This window comes from Falco cherrug, chromosome 6, assembly GCF_023634085.1.
Source record: "Falco cherrug isolate bFalChe1 chromosome 6, bFalChe1.pri, whole genome shotgun sequence".
Classification (NCBI taxonomy): Eukaryota; Metazoa; Chordata; class Aves; order Falconiformes; family Falconidae; genus Falco; species Falco cherrug.
The window spans coordinates 29,480,726-29,497,497 of NC_073702.1; the positions used below are offsets into that span (position 1 = coordinate 29,480,726).

The window sequence follows — 16,772 nt, forward strand, 5'->3', positions numbered from 1 at the left end:
AAGCCATTATCTTAAAAGTTGCTGAGAATTATTTTATTACGTCCCTCCAGCTCTTGCTTGTCTGGTCACAGGTGACAAATGTTACAGGAACCAGTGTCATTTCAGCTTTTTCATCTGAGTCAGTCTATTTATGTTATGACCAGAATCCTCTTTACTGCAGGCATTATATGGGCGTCAGCTTAAAAGCTTCTGATTTTTTTCTTCTGCTGAGAAAAGTGGCTTTAAAGTTAAAAAAACCCCAAACTAATGATCAGTATCTGTAACATTTTTTTGTATTAAAAAGCCTTTCTAAAACATTTACTTTTCCATTAGCTTGACATAAGTGAGAGGTGGCGGATAATAGAGGCTAGAGTTGTCTCTTTGAGCTTCTTCATAATGAAAACAGCTCTTTAGTGTCTTGTGACTGTAAAGAAATTCACACAGGAGAACTGAGGCATGTCTATTGGTGGTTGTATTCTCTCTGTGGGATAGAAGCCTGTTAAACAGTTGTGATCTGGAATACCGGTACCCCTCCAGAACAAATAATTCTTGTCTTTATAATAGCAGATTGGATTGTTTTTCCCCCCGGAGGTTACATATATAAAACAACAACATTAATTACAAGCATATTAGGCTTGAGAAAATCTCTCTTTTTAATGCAGCGTAGTTTAAAAGAAGCTTGGAAAGAGGATGTCAAATTGGAATGGAAGTTTAGGAGATTTTTAGTAAATTTTAAAAAAAACTTCTCTCACTCTTTTAGGTGGTTCTTGAGTAAACTTCATGTAAGAGCTAGGGTCCACCTGAAAAGAAGCTAAAGGATCTGACATATGTATTTGATTGCAGAATCGAATTTTACCCAGGCACTCAGGAGTCATACAGCAATAATCTGGTATGAGATCAGAAGTGGATTTGTTGTATTCAGCCATTGCATTCACTCTGAGCAGACCGCGACGGCTCTATTAAAGTAAATGATCAAGTGATCAGTTTACTATATCAGCTGGGGATCTTGACCTAGAAACGTTTCATCTAAATACTTTGGGTTTTTTCTTGCCAGCTGCAGCCATAGACCACATCCCTTCGACAGCAGCGTTCAGCTCAGCTGTTTATAATGGCAAGGAATCGCCTAAACAGCAGTTGGTGAAAAATAACCTGTCTGCTCTGACAAGACCTTCGGTGTTAGGTATTTGTATGGATTTGTTTAATAACCGTAAACTCTATATTCCGTGGGTACAATGGAAGCATGGAACAAATGATATCATGATCATAATTTCCTGTATGAATAGAAATGACTATTCCCTTCCAAGTCTTTTCTGACCATAACACTTTTTTTTCTGATTTAATTTTCAGAAAAGAAAATTCTTTTTATGTTTTCAGCCATAACTTTGTTGCAGCTCACATTATTAATTAGAAGTTTTTCTTTATATTTACAGTCCATTCATTTGATAGAAGTACAGACTCGATTCTGAATCCAGGTTCTTAGAGGTTCTTAAAGTCTGCAGCAACCTCACCAACAGGTTTTTTGAAGGGAATTAAGAAAGATTTCTAAGTAATCACTCATAGGGTGATTCCTGTGTTGCAGTTCACCTTGGGAAAGTGCACTAGGCTTTGACAACTGGCTCCAAATTAAGTCTGTCCTCACTGCACCATTATTATAATGACTTGTGTTAATTGTTTTCTGTCACAAACTGCATTCTGTGTCACTGGCTTGTTTAAGCAAGAAAGTTAGTCTTCATTATGGCTAGAAACATGCTATAGCTATTTCCGAGCAAGTCTTCCAAGTTTCCCTGCTGGCGTCACAGTCAAATCGTTTTTCTCTACCCATTCAGGTTATTGATCTCTTTCTTCCATGCAGCAACGTATTCTTGCCAATTCATTTCATGTGGTTTACTTTCACATATCACCATATCTGCAGGAAAGAGTACGGTATTTTCAAATAAAAAAATCTTTGCAATGCTGTCTCTTGTGACCTTTGTAACAAACGTGTGCCAGGAAACGCAATGCAAGCGGGAGTAGCACAAACGGCTAAATACTGCCCTCGCGTGGTGAGAACGTGAAGGACAACGTCATCTTTGAAGTCCTGTATGTTGGGTTCTTCTGCAAGGGAATAATAAGACTTTAGGTTTATTTATAATTTTAAATATATTTAGCAAAATTGCCCCCCCTTCTATATAAGATTCTTACTGTCTCTTAAATTTTATGTGGAACTAACCATTCTGCCAGGAGATAGAGCCCTGCCAGTGTGAAGTAGTGTTATGACCTCTGCATAGCCATGTCCAGAAATAGAAATAGCTCAATCCTGCAAGATGCTGAGCAATTTCTGGAGGACAGTTGAGTCTCAATAATTAGAAATACTTGATGTTAGTGAAAGCTCATCATTCTAGGAGTTTTCAGGATTGCACGAGAAGATTCAAGAAATCAATGAAAGAAAAATTCAAGAAATTAAACATATCAGGAGCTCCTGGAAAAACTGTGAGAAAGTTATGTTTTTATAGACAAAGGTGTTGGAACTACATGTGGATAGAAGTAAAGTGCAGAACTAATTTACTATGGGTTTACATGGAATAATGTAAAACCAAGGATGTTAACCATCAAGAAGTGGCAGAAATCCTTTAAATGGGAAAATGGTTGAAAAGAACTCAGATCTTCATTAATACTGCCCTGGAACCCTTGAGAATTTTATTTTGCAGTAAGTTCCATGAAACACTGTGTCATGTGTTCAGAAATAAAGGGAGCAAAATGCTCACAATGTTGACTTCAAAATATTAACACTTGTAAGCATTCCTATACATATCTCATTCTTACTGCATTATTCTTAATATGGGTAAACATTGGTGTAAAATAAGTGAAGTCAACCTAGATAATTAAGAGTTCTCTGCAGAAGGTTCCCAGAAATTTAAGCAGGACATAGCAAAGTAAAATAAAAACCATAAAAAATTATATTAATGGAGGACCCTGTCTACCACGGTACTTAATGCACACATTCAACCTATCAAAAAATATTGAATTACCATGCACAAAGCTGAATATGTTTTATTCTAATACCTTTCTGAAATGTTACTATTATTCAGGCACTTTAACAAATTCAGGGCCTCCAAAAAAGCGTCATAAAGGCTGGTCACCAGAATCTCCATCATCTACTGAAACTTGGAACTTGCAGCTCAATCCACAGGCTCCAAACAGAATTAAAAATGGTAAGCTACATCCAAGGTACCATTACCCAAGGTAATGACAATGGTTGTTTCATTATTCTGAAAACAATGAGGGAAAAGAGGCAGTATTTTAAAGACGCATACTTCTGTTAGAGTTTTGAAAGGTGTTTGATACCTACATGCTTACCTACATTTAGGTGCCTCATTTACATTGATTTCTTTTTGAGGCTCTGAGTTTAAGTCTCATTAGGATCCAGTCATCAAGTCATTATTAATAAATCCCGACAGGTGCCTGTGTCTATCTTTAGAAATGGAAACACCTTGAGGATATTAAAATTAGTGTCATAACTCAGGTCAAAGTATCATCCTTGGTATCAATTATTTGTCACAGTGTTCATGACACTTGGACTTTGTAGTGCCATGTAGTAGTAGACTAGACACTCTAGTAGACTAGAGTGACAGGCAGCGAAATAAACCTGTTTGGCCCAAAATGTTTTCTTTTAATGTGTTATTGTATTGTTTAAATTAAAATTACCATAAAGAAGTTATGATTAGGCAAACATTGAATCTTAAATTTTTCTTTCTTGCTTTATAGAAGCAGCGAAACTAAGTATATCATACAGAACACGCAAAGCTTAACTATTTGTTCATTGATACCACACAAGTCTCTGTATTCTTGCATTCATACCCGGAACTGCTTGTTTATAAACAATTTAAAAATCTTTAGATGCATGGGTGATGTTCAAGGTTTCAAACAATATAATTAGTCCTCCAAGAAAGTTAGCATAATAGTCTGCGTTGTAGTAACACCTCATGAAATGTGTGATGTAACCATAAAAAGCATTTAATACTGATACCAAATATGGGTATGAGATGATGTTGAATAACTTCTCTCTGAGGAAATCATTTTAGACCTTACTCCAGTAATAATCTGTCTAAAATCTTAGATGGAGGAAGCCTATCATCTTTACCACATTCTGCTTTGGTGGGGCCAGCGTCATCTCCGATGGTGGGCTCGGGAGAACCTGTCTCAGTTCCTGACAACCTGTTGACGATCTGTAAAGCAAAGCCAGTTATTTTTAAAGGTAAAAACCCCACCCCCCAACAAGGCCTTAAATCTTTTTTGTAAGAGATGACGTAAATCTTGTAAAAGATACGTCCAACTGCTACACACTGTAAATTTTAAAAGGTTTTCTATTAAAGCTGTTTAATGCATACATGGGAAATTATGAAGTGAATGTGATCTGTACAAACACTGTTTATTTTGTAGGTCATGGAAACTTCCCATATCTTTGCGGGAACATTAATGATGTGATAGTGAGTCCTTTGTTGTACACCTGTTACAGAAATTCACAGTCTTTATCTAGAGCATATGAACAATATGGAGCCTCCACAATGCAGCCTATTTCAGAGGAAATGCAGCTCTTACTGACTGTCTACTACCTTGTCCAGCTAGGTAAGGTTATTTTACATCCAGATAGACTGCAATGAATATATTACATGCTGGCAAATGAGAAAGGGAATATTAGGGCAGGGCAATATTAAATATCAGTCTTAGGACATGTGATATTAAACAACTTCATGGTAATGAAACAAAACTAAATAATTAGTTCCTGAAGGCCAGACAGATTGAAATAGAATCATGTAAAGTTCATCTTCTCCTGTAAACTTGGACCTCAGCAACTAAAAGCAAAAAAAGGAAAAAAGCTGTAAATCACGCCTTTTGAATGTAATCTGTGGTTTAGAAGTTCTATTATGCTGAGACAGGCAGCACTCAACCTCTTAAATATTTCTAATTACTGATACTCAGTTTTACTTGAGTATGTCAAAGGCACTTCAGAATGAAAAATTTGGTTCACATCTGCTAAAGGCAATAGTGTCACGCATGCATAAATTTGAAACATGATCATCTCTAAAAAAAGTACATGAAGAAAAAATTTGGTTTTAAAGTTTTAACTCAAAAGTTTTGTTTAGTTGTTTCATAATGCTTTCCTCTTCATTTTTTTAGCCTCGGACCAGGTCCCTTTGATTGAGGATTTGGAACAAATATTCATGCGTTCATGGCGGGAATCACACCTGTCTGAAATCCGTCAGTACCAACAGGCTGTTCCACAGACCTTCCCTCTAGTGCCCAGCCAGATCGCAGCTGTGACTTCAGCCCAGCTTCCCTGGCTGGCAGGCCTTGCAGCTAGCTCCTGCAATGATAGTGTCCATATCATTGAGTGCAGCTACTCTCTGGCTGAAGGGCTTTCAGAAATGTTTAAGCTACTCATTGAAGGAAAATTAATAAAGACAAACTACGTGGTGATCATATGTGCCAGTAGGAATCGAGCCATTGATTCCTGCATTGTGATAACAGGTAAGATCCCAAGGGTGTTTCTCCAGGCAAAATAGAGTAATGCAACGCTATGAGAAGTTTGGTTGGAGTTTCAATAACCTGCCTCAGAAAGCAGAGCTTTGACCGGCAAGTAATGGGTTTTGATGAACCCAGGTTCATGCTGCACAGCTGGGTCTGTCCCCAGCAAGTCACATTCTGCCTGCGTTACCCATTTTCTCATCATGGCATTCCAGCCAACGCTACTGCAAACAATAGCAAGGTACAGCACACACGGTGCATAAAGCTCTCCTGCTCTGTGTGACTGGGATATTAGCAAGCAGAGGACTGAACGTTTAGCTTCTAAAAGGGGGTCTTTCAATGTCATCCTCTTTGTCACTCTGTTGAGGGCTGTGCTGATAACCAATTTATCTGAATGGCCATTCAAAGATTCATTATGAGCGTAAGGTAATTGACGATTCCTTTGACTACTTATATGGTCTTTTTATATACTGTATCAACAAATATTTCCTAAACTGGGAAAGAAACACAAAGAATTATAAAACATGAATCTATCTTACAGGTGGCTGGTGCATACATGTATAGAAGAGAGAAAAGACTCCTCTGCCATTTTTGTGTGTGTGGTACTCATTTAGCTTGATAGTATTTTTATTATGAATTAGAACATTTAACTTTAGTTTGAAGTGCTTTCAAAATTACTTTTTTGTCTTTTAGGAAAGTATCAGGCAAGAGTTCTGTCTGAAAGCATGCTCAGTCCTTCAGACTACCAAAAAGAAGTTAACTATCAGCTGGTCACAGGGAAAGTGGAAACTCTGGGGTCCTTCTTTAGCACACTCTGCCCAGGTACCTAACAGATAATCAAGAGGCATGTTTCCACGTCTCTGAAATGTTCAAGTCAGAGGAAACAGCTGTGTTCATTGCCTTTCCAGAAGCAAGACATTCTAAGAAATATATAACAAGTACAGGACCAAGCTGTGAAAGTATATTTAAATTGAAATTCTCCCTAAAAGTGCTGGTTTCTGAATTCCCTCAGTTTCATAAAAATATGGCAACAAATAACTGAACATACTATTCTTAGCTATGCAAATCCATCCATATACTTTGCAAGTCCACATCCATATGGATGTGTAACTGCTTTTGCTCTAAGCACAGATTTCATTTAGGCCATGATAGAACAGTTACTTTATCAAAGGTAGGATTTGTCCTTTTGACTTACCATACTGTCAGCTTGGTCATGATGCACGTGCACGGAAAAGAGGAAAATTGCAGGTAGCCAGGGTTACTGAATCATTTTTTAACTGAGTGTACTGAGCGTTACTACAGTCAGGATTATCTGGAGGTAGACCCAGCCACGTGGAAGGTTAAACCGTATCACAGAACTAGAGTAAATGCAGCGTATTTGTCAGTGTTAACGGGCTGTCACAGTCCCCTTTACCATTCACGTCACATCAGTAAATCTGTACTCAGATCACAAGAACCCTTCTGGATATGTCATGATATTTTGAGTGGTCACTTAAAATTGTTTTCCTTGAACCATCATGTAGTTATGTTAGTGTTTCTGCTCTTGGTACCTTCAAAGTACAGTTCTCAAAATCACTTTTGCTATTGCTATTGTTTGAGCAGAAGAGGTAAATGAACATCCTAAAAATAGTTGCCATCTATATCCACTGGATTGCACTTCACAGGGCGGACCCTGCCTTTCTGAGCTCAGCAGTGCAGACATGTTCAGACTTCTCAGTGACTGAGGAAATACTAAATACTCAGGGCAGGCATATTGTGTTCTCTGCACAGCTTTCATCTGTAAGCAGGGCTCCTGCTGAATAGAACAGGATATATTTGCAGGTATTCGTAGTTCAAGAAATCATACCTTGTTTGCTTCAGCATTGTGTGTGGCTATAAAACTCATATTTCTCTTTCAGCTTTATGAGGAAATGTTTTTTGTTCTCTCTCAAAAATGTTAAAGACTTTAAAACGTTTATCAGATTTTCCAAAGCTTTTTGTAATCCTTATTAGTGAACAATATAGCTCCATGGTCTGAACATAAACTAAGCCAGCTTCATGTCTTTGTGGTTGCAGATTTGCATGAGGGCCTTGGGGCTAGTTTTCTACCATCCTCTATAAATGCCCTAGCCAGTGGTCTGCAGAGCTGATCTGTCATCCCCTGGCCTGATTTGCATTTTGTTAGTGATATGCTGTAAAAGCAGATGCAACAGAAAATAATGAGAGAGTTCCCATATAAAATAGCCAATAAGCCAAGGGCAGGATAACTAGCTAGCATATATAAAGCTTTTTAAGATCTACAAAAGATCAATATGAAATGCAGCTTTTATTAATAAGGATGTTTATTCCACTATCCCTTCAATTTGATAGAGGGTGACATTGATCTTTTGCTGGAGAAATTTTATCAGGAAAACCAAGGGCACATCTCTTCATCACTTTCTGCTTCAGTGAATAAACCAACAGCACTGAATGGAACTGGAACAGCTGCGTGTACAAGTAAGTAAGGAGAATTTTCTTTAAGACGTGACAGAGTAGGGGACCTGAGACATGCACTTAGCAGTTAGATCCTTCTGGGTAGAGTCCTAGGCTCCTGAAGGCAAAGGTCCTGAGGAAAACAGCAGCTCATGTCTTGGAATATTCAGATTTATACTGATGGGTGCTCTGCTTCATTCCACTGGGTACAGTAGTCTTTGAAGCTCTATGTCTTTCCTTCTGTGATAGCAGAGTATGATTGCACAAGTTCACTTTCAGCTTTCAGACATTTAAGAGACTTACAGGACCAAAATTCCCAAATGCAGAAAGATTTCTTTGCATATTCCATATAGATTTTCATAAACTGGAACTCCTGTTCATAAGCAAAGTACCTTAAAGAGCAGATCAGTCATTCTTTGCCAGACTCTAACATTTTGCATTAGATTAGTCTTTGGGCATATATCTAAACAGAATTTTGCCTTTTTCCAGGTTATGAGATTGAACGACATCAGATTCGTCCATTCCAGCTAGCAGTGGCTCAGAAATTGCTGTCTCATATTTGCTCAATTGCTGACTCCAGCACTCAAAATCTTGATTTGGGTTCCTTTGAGAAAATTGATTTCTTGATTTGTGTTCCACCCTCTGAAGTGACTTATCAGCAGACTTTGTTTCATCTCTGGCACTCAGGTGCTCGTTAGTTAGCTTTATTTTAGATTTACAGGACACTGTTAGATGCATCTGTATCTTGAAATACTGACATTTGTTCCATTTCTTTAGGTATTTTGTTAGAACTTGGATTAGAAAAGGAACATCTTACAAAGCAGAGGGTGGAACAGTATGTAATGAAACTAGATGCAGAGGCCCAGATTAAATTCAAAGTCTTTTTACAAAACTCTATGCAGAATCCACATACACTGTTTGTCCTAATCCATGATCATGCACACTGGGATCTAATGAGGTAAGAGAACTGTAATTTGTTTTTAGATAAATTATTATTGTTTGCATTAGCTGTCAAGATCAGCTTTCTGATTTATCCTTTCCTTCATCTTTGTTTGCATCTTTCTGCTAATTCTATCTTCCTATGCATTGAATAAATATGTTTTCTTTTAAGGACCTTTGTGAGTTATTCATAACCTGCTTATTATATTATGCTTCAGTGGAACATTTCAGCTTTTCTTGCTCACCATTCTTGTCTTTTTTCAGCCCCAGCTATTGTTTTTTTATGGCTGGTTGTCATTTGTTCAAATGAAAGCTTCCTGTGAAAGTATACAGAGCTCAATTATCCTCTGTCAGTGTCCTCTGGGTTGTAAAACATGCAAAACCCCTCCACAGTGAGTAGACAACTAGTGAACCAACACTGCTGTTTATGTTTTTAACTGACTGGAAAATTTCCAGTACGATGTTTTTTCTATCCTGAATCACTGATTTGTAAATTGAAAGCTGCTGTGGATACATAGTAATGTCAGGTAGACTTCTCAGGGAAGCAGGGCGGTTTCCGTCTAACCTTTACCAAGTTCCCCGTCAGCTCACTTCCATAACTCATTGCTTCACTTACAGAGACGTGTTTCCTTGGCTTCTCAACAATCTGCCTGCTGAGAAATGGGCTGCTTCTGCTTTCTGACTCCCGAGGCACTGGGTTGCTCAGAGAACATACTGAATTCCAGGAATACCTTGCATATTCCAACTTTGGGAGCATGGTAGTGTTTCTGAAACCAAAAAATATGGAATCTTGTTTGTGACTGAAATGACAAGGTCTTGTCTTTCACACTGGTTGAGAATGATGATTTTCACCAAAACTTTATTTTTGCATGTGAGCATTGCCTGTTCAACTCCTGTATGTCTTGGGAACTTACAGAAACTATTGCAGCTGTCACAGCCTTTAAAGGCATTTATTAATGTAACATCCTTGAGGTAGGGAAGTACCTGTATCGCTGCTTAACTCTGACATTTTTATCTCTTATCTGATAAAGATATGTGAGTGACAAATATTCAAGTGCCTATTCTGCACAGCAGGATTCCTACCACCTAACTGAAGTCAGTTAAATGACATGCCTAAACCAGAAGTGTAATTGCCTGGGATTGCTCACACAGACACAACAGAGACACGGGCATCTCTGAGGGCTGACTTGGACCATGGGTGGACACACACAACCAGTTTCTGGAGTTACTTACCTCTTCCTGGTAGTAACAGAAGAAGCTTGCAGTGACTAGGCTTGTGATTTAGTCACTGCAGGCAAATGCCAAAAATTAAATAGCATAAATTTGCACTGAAGTTTTACACTGGAGCACGGAATCGACTGTAGGTGTTCCATGATAGTGGCACTTGCCCTAACAATAGCTATTCTTCCCTTTCACAAAAACTCTATCACAAGTAGTTTCCCTCTGTTTTTCTGTCATACTGACTTACTGTCTATCATTTTCTATCTTGATTTTTGTCGGTAGGCATTATATTTTCTGAAGCGCAACACTAACAATCTGGCCAAAGTTACTACAGGACTATTGTTTATTAGTAACTTGCAAAATATCAGCTTCCCTTCATCTTTTCTCTCTCATATTGTGGTAGCCGTAAGAGACTGGTAATTTTCTAGCTAGGGAGCTTATCAAACTTACAGAAATTTTAATCTGCAGTGAAATAATTTGCATTTCTTTTCCCATCCTTCTAAGCAACAAAAGCAGGGCAAAGGATAGAGTCCTAAGTTCCTTGTATGTGTTTAACTCTGATTTTGTATCCAGGTTAAAGCTGTTCCACTGGACACAAATGTTCCCTCGTGCTGATCACTTTGGAAGGTTTTGGGTTTCTTTTTTGCAGTGCTATGCATAGCCTTTATCCTCAAACAGAAGTGTCCACAGGACTTGTTGATAGACTGTTGAACTGCAGGGAGGTGAAAGAGGCGCCAAATATTGTGACCCTCCACGTGACTTCCTTCCCCTATGCACTGCAGACACAGCATACTCACATCAGCCCTTACAATGAGATCCACTGGCCTTCTTCATACAGCAATGTAAGACAGATGCTTTGAGGTGCTTTTGTGAGCTTTTCATAAGGTTTTTTACATTTACGTACTTGACAAACCTGTGGAGGCCCCATGATTTCTGTAAACAAGAATGACATTCGCATGGCATCTTTTTCTTGTTCAGTTTGTGGCAAGTTCTTTTTCCCTTTGCTTGTCCTGTCAATTCTTGTGGGGTTTTTTGTTGTTTTTTTTTTTTCCTTTTTTGCTTTTATATCTTCTATAAATGAGTAGCTCTTATAAAAATCTTTGAGCTACATAAATGGAAATCATCTAAAATCTCTATAGTGCATTATTGCATAAATATATGTACAATACCTGGATTTTTTTCATATGTGTGCATATTTATTCCGGACATAGCTGTTCTGTCTGTGTATGTGTATATGTGAGGAAAGAGAAAGAAAGGAACAAGGGAAAATTGGGTCAAACTTCTTTCAAAAGAATTGTTTCTTTCTCTCCGTATTTTAATACACCTGAGTAGATGTATGCTTATTAGAGAATATGATTGCAAACTTATGAGATACCAATGGTTAATCAGTTGTAAATTACTGATTGATAGACCTTACCTTATATTTTTATTGCTTCATTTGCTTTAGGGTGTAGATTTATACCATGAAAACAAGAAATACTTTGGACTGTCAGAATTCATTGAGTCCACCCTCTCTGGACATAGTATTCCACTGCTCCGGTATGACAGCTCTTTTGAATCAATGGTCACGGCTTTGGGAAAGAGGTATGGTACCCTCCTTTGTTTAACACAGGAAATTTAGGAGGTAAATTCTAGCAGAATCAGTTACTAGCTAGAAGCCTGGTTCTTTTTTTTTTTTTTTCTTGCTGTCCCACAAATCAGCTGCATATGCAAGGGCATTTCACTCATTCTGATTTTGTCCTTCCATCTTTTTTGCATATATTTGGCCTGTAATCTAACCAGTCTAGGCTGCCTCTTACTGCAAACATGCACACTGTTTAGATCAATTTAGAGTGTGTTCTTGTTGTGACCTTCTATGTTATAATAATCTAAGTGTGCATCATCATGTAATTTCAAATGTGTTATTCCTTTCATTCAATGTTATCGCTGGTTAACCCTGACTGATTTTGATGTATAGCATTTGTGTATACTGCACTTGGACCACAAAGAGAAGTAGACATATCACTGTGGTTTGTACAATTAAATTAGCAGTAAAAACTTCAGAGCATCATCAGAGCTTGAAAATACATCATCCGTTTTCTGTAGTTCCCGTGGAGCAAGTCTAGAATCACTGCAAAAGAGCAGTGGCATGTTATGTGCATGCATACGGCTGTGGATGAGTTTTTTGGGATCTGTGAGAAGAATGAGACTGGACAAGTAAAATCTTGTGAGTCTGTATTGCTAACTGGGAGACTGAGCACATCCACGCTTAACTGCTGGGGCTTGCTGCAGCGTGCTTTGGAGCTCTGATCACACACATCAGGCACTTTTCTGAGCAGGCCATGGCTCCTCTTTTTACTGTGCACCTGGGTTTCATTTCTGTGAAAATCAGAGCACAGGGAACTATTGCATATCCATGTCTCTGCCTTCCATAGACTGGGGATTGAGATGGTGTACCTAGGTTTGGGAACTTGAGAATGCTCATTAGATGCTGCCTACGTATTCAGTCCTCTTGGAAACAAAAGTAATATGGTTCACAGCTTCAGTAAGAAAACAAAAGAAACACCCCACCCCACTCCTGCCCCTTAAGAATAATGCATAATGAAGAATACCATTCTTATTGATGAGAAAATATAACTTTGATTGATGATATTACAGAATGCCTTAGCAAATATTCTGTGATAAATTTTGTAACAGCAGTAAAGCCTTGGTAACTTCAAGTGATGTAACCTTACTGGACTACTTACTTAGTAAATCTTTACTAAGAAATGGAGAGACAACATCAGTTCTGATTGTGAAACTGCAATTTGGTGAGATTCCATTGTATAGTAGATATGAAGAATTCTTTACGGGAGAAAACTTGAGTTTGCTTTCTTTTGTAAAAGTTACCTTTTCCACTTTAGTTGTTAATGCTTCACTATTTAATTCATCATTTATTTCAGGTTCCCCAGATTACACAGTGCAGTGATAAGGACTTTTGTCCTCATACAACACTACTCTGCAGCTATGATGGCTGTGTGTGGTCTTTCTCAGATGAAGAATTACACCTCAGTTGAAACTCTGGAGATCACCCAAAACCTCATAAACTCTTCAAGACAATGTCCTAGTGGTCATGGCCTCATGGTAGTGTTGAGAATTCCATGTACTCCACTGGCTGCTGTGGCATATGAACGTCTGTATAATGTAAGGGAAAGACTAGCCCTTGAAGATAACTTTGAAATAATCCTGGGAAATCCTAATTCTGGAATCACAATAGGGAAGCACTTTGTGGAGCAACTAAAGGTAACTTGCAGAATGACATGGGCTGGGAAGCTTCAATAGATGGGTAGGTGGGGAGACTTTACTGGTGAGAGTTATGGTCATGAGTTGAAGTGTGGGTCTTACTGGTAAAAATAACTGCCATAAGGAGCATGACTCTCATCTTTTAGACATACTGTTTGTGAGAAGACCTCTACTGTCCTACCTCTGATTAATAATACTCAGTGGAGTATTAACCAATTTGACTAGAACTTGACTTTCATCAGCAACCTTCCCGAACGACTGACCTGCATTTAGCTACAGGGACCATGAACCACAAGGAAAAAAGCCAAATAAAGTTGTCACAGTTTAGCAGAACTTTCTCACAAAATGATCATAGTGCAAAAAGATTTTAACCAGTGACCAACTGAGAGTTACATTATTCTTATCACCAGCAGGTGGCATGAAGGCACCAAATCAGTGATGCTGTTCATGAGTCCTAGAGCATCCCGGTATTCACAGCTCAGGACTTTATGCTTTCTGGACCATGTGCTTGTTTATGAATTAATTTATATCCTTTAGGTCCTGAGTCGTGGGTCATCTGTTTAACAAAATAAAATTGATACTCCTTTGCTTTTCATAAAATTACCATCATCTGATCACCAAAGCAAAAATGTATTTACATTTTAGGATCGTGTAATATATATATGGTATACTCTGTACTGATTAAGTACGTTAGGTGTAGTCTAAGATGTAATTAGATGTTAGATGATGTCGTTGGAGATCCAGGGCCTAATGCTGACCTCATTCTGTTATAAATTAGGCATAACTTATTCTGAAGTATCAGTGTAAGTCCTGAATCACATCCTGGTTATCTTCTCTGACATACATAATAGTGGTACATGTACGAATGTCAGAAGCTGAGTTGTTGTATGGTTGGTCCTACAGTGTAGTCCTTATCTGTAGATAAGTCTTACAACAGAAATGACTGACTGCTGTAAGTAAAGCAGTATAGCCTGATGTGAAATGGTCGAACAATAGATCTAGTTGTCAAACTCATGAAGTTATCAGGAAAACTGACAGCTTTGGAGGAGAGCAGGTGTAGCAAGTGAGGACAGTGGTGTGTGTGTGCTAAACACTTCCAGCTTTGCCCTATTCCTCTAAGGTGAAAAAATCTCATTCCTAGCTCATTTTCTTGCTTGGACTCAGACATCCATACATTATTTGCCATGAGAAGCAACCCTCTGCACTCTACTCTCCTCCAAAGCTCCTACTCTACTGTCCATTGTACTGTATCCACTCTACTTGTCTGTGCCCTGGCCTCAGTGCTGCACAGCTGGGAAGCTGGAAGGCTTTTCAGGCTGGGATATGCTAGCCCAGTCTCCTCAGATTTACAGCAGGCAGATTGCTACGTACAGCGCTCTAAGAATTCTGCAATCTACCTATGTTGAAATTGGCTCTGCTCTGTGGTTTCCCTTCACGGAAAATCCATCCACTATAAAAAATTGATTCATATAACGGATGATGAAAGTATATATTTTTGTATTTTTATTTGTGCCACACAGATATGTCCAATAGTGTTTCTTGCCTTATACAGATCTGGCAGAAGATTGAAGATGTAGATTGGAGGCCACAGACCTATTTGGAACTAGAAGGTTTGCCTTGTATATTGATATTTAGTGGTATGGATCCACAAGGGGAGTCTTTGCCACGGTAAGAAGATCCAGTATTTTCTCAGTGGCAGTTTTTTATCCATCACTTACCAAATAGCTAAAGACTAACTGTGTAATCACTTGTGGGAGAAGAAAACAGATTTCAGTGTCAAGATGTTTCTTTTCCATTTCTCAGCAGTTTTAATATCATAAATACAAAATCCATATTATTAATAATAACCTCCTGTTTGTAGCAAGATATAAATAGCTCAGAAAATATTATGAGAGTTGTCCCAGTTTAAAGGAGAGTATAAGGGTATGTAAAAAATAGTATACTTTAAATATCTTAAGGTACTTGAGACATCTGTGTGATGCAGGCATTTGTGCTACAGGATGTGTGTAGAGATCAGTGCCTTCTGGAATGGCAGCTGGAAGCCATCCAGGATGCCCTGGGGCATTAAATGCTTTTGTATGTTCAACTGAATCCCATTCTATGCGGTAGGTTTAGAACCCAAATGATTATTCTTTTTCTTATGCTGATGCTGATGTTCAGTGCACTGGATTAAGCTGCATAACTGGATTAAGAAAAAGAGAAGTGGATGCACCACAGTGGTAAACTTAATAAGCACAAAAGTTATATTGTGTTCTATCTCATCCATAGTTTAAGCAGATCATGAAAAAATTCCCATTTGGCTGTGTTTGTAAAAGAAATACAGGAGTAGATTACAGTGAGTTTTCATAGTAGCCCCTCTTGTTTCTCTCCAGATCACTGAGATACTGTGACCTACGTTTAATAAATTCGTCTTCTTTGGTAAGGACAAACTTGGAGCAAGAACTTGGTTTGGCAGCATACTTTGTGAGCTCAGAAATTCACACAGAGAAGGCAGTTGTGAATGATGCATTAGAAAGTGACCCAGAGAAACTAAGCAGCACTGATGATGAAGAAATAGCGACGGAAGGTATTATTAGTAGTGATAATAAAAGAAGCTGTAAAATGATTGAGTTGTATTAGAAAAAGAAGGATTGTGTGGCTGCCTACTAGGTGAGGGTTTCTGGAGTCAGCCTTACTGACTGAGCTCTGCTCTGCAGTTTTACTTCATCTCATTGAACCTGCGTTTTCTCACCCTCCCTGCCCAGGGGCTGCTGCTGCTGTGGTAGCATTTTTAACTTTTGCAGTCTTGCTGCTGCATCTGTTCTCTTGCTCTGTTTTTTTCACCCCCTTCTCTCCCCTCCCTCCTTCCCTTCTTTGCCCCATATGTTCAGGCTGCTGCAAAGTGGAGCTGGAGTGGGTACATCCAGTGGCAGTCACTGTTTGGAGTGCTGTGCTGTGTTGCCCTCCCTGCAGCAGGGAAGTGTGTGCTTTGCTCTCTGGGAAGCACTGACCCGATGCCCTCCCTCACAGCAGAGCCAACTTCACCTAAACTATCCCTGACTGATGCTGTCCAACCTATGCTTACATAGTGACAATGATGATGATTCCTTCCAAGGAAACTGTCTATAGTACAGCTAAGTAGTCTCTAGTTTGTAAGGTATTAAGTAGTATGGCTAGAAAATAAATCTGAACATAGTAACTTCTGAGTGCTCCTTGAAAATGACCGTGAATTCATGAATGTAGAGTTGGTGAGTCTATAATTTCTTAAAAGAACAAGTAAGAACTTTTCCATGTGTAAACAAACAACAATAATTTATTCAGGAACTGTTGGAGGGGTTTTTTGAGTGATAGTTGATGGGCATTATCGGTAAGTTCTTTGCATTTTTCTTTACTGTCTATTGTGCCTGTAACTATGGAAGACAAGGGACTTTTATCCC

The 16,772-nt window shown here is 38.6% G+C and overlaps 1 protein-coding gene across 2 annotated transcripts in view; it reads left to right on the forward strand.

Annotated features, from left to right (window-relative positions):
- The window catches only part of GREB1 (growth regulating estrogen receptor binding 1), a 108,997-nt gene that overhangs the window by 62,414 nt on the left and 29,811 nt on the right, over nucleotides 1-16,772 (forward strand). The window contains exons 7-20 of one of the 2 annotated variants that reach the window (XM_005432246.3): nucleotides 1,034-1,159; nucleotides 3,048-3,170; nucleotides 4,076-4,213; nucleotides 4,399-4,584; nucleotides 5,137-5,487; nucleotides 6,178-6,306; nucleotides 7,834-7,959; nucleotides 8,425-8,622; nucleotides 8,713-8,893; nucleotides 10,745-10,937; nucleotides 11,543-11,679; nucleotides 13,017-13,356; nucleotides 14,909-15,024; nucleotides 15,729-15,922. In XM_005432246.3, coding sequence (XP_005432303.2) covers nucleotides 1,034-1,159; nucleotides 3,048-3,170; nucleotides 4,076-4,213; nucleotides 4,399-4,584; nucleotides 5,137-5,487; nucleotides 6,178-6,306; nucleotides 7,834-7,959; nucleotides 8,425-8,622; nucleotides 8,713-8,893; nucleotides 10,745-10,937; nucleotides 11,543-11,679; nucleotides 13,017-13,356; nucleotides 14,909-15,024; nucleotides 15,729-15,922 — 2,538 coding nt within the window. The remainder of the gene's footprint in view (nucleotides 1-1,033; nucleotides 1,160-3,047; nucleotides 3,171-4,075; nucleotides 4,214-4,398; nucleotides 4,585-5,136; nucleotides 5,488-6,177; nucleotides 6,307-7,833; nucleotides 7,960-8,424; nucleotides 8,623-8,712; nucleotides 8,894-10,744; nucleotides 10,938-11,542; nucleotides 11,680-13,016; nucleotides 13,357-14,908; nucleotides 15,025-15,728; nucleotides 15,923-16,772) is intronic. The other variant, XM_027801628.2, reaches the window with a different exon arrangement.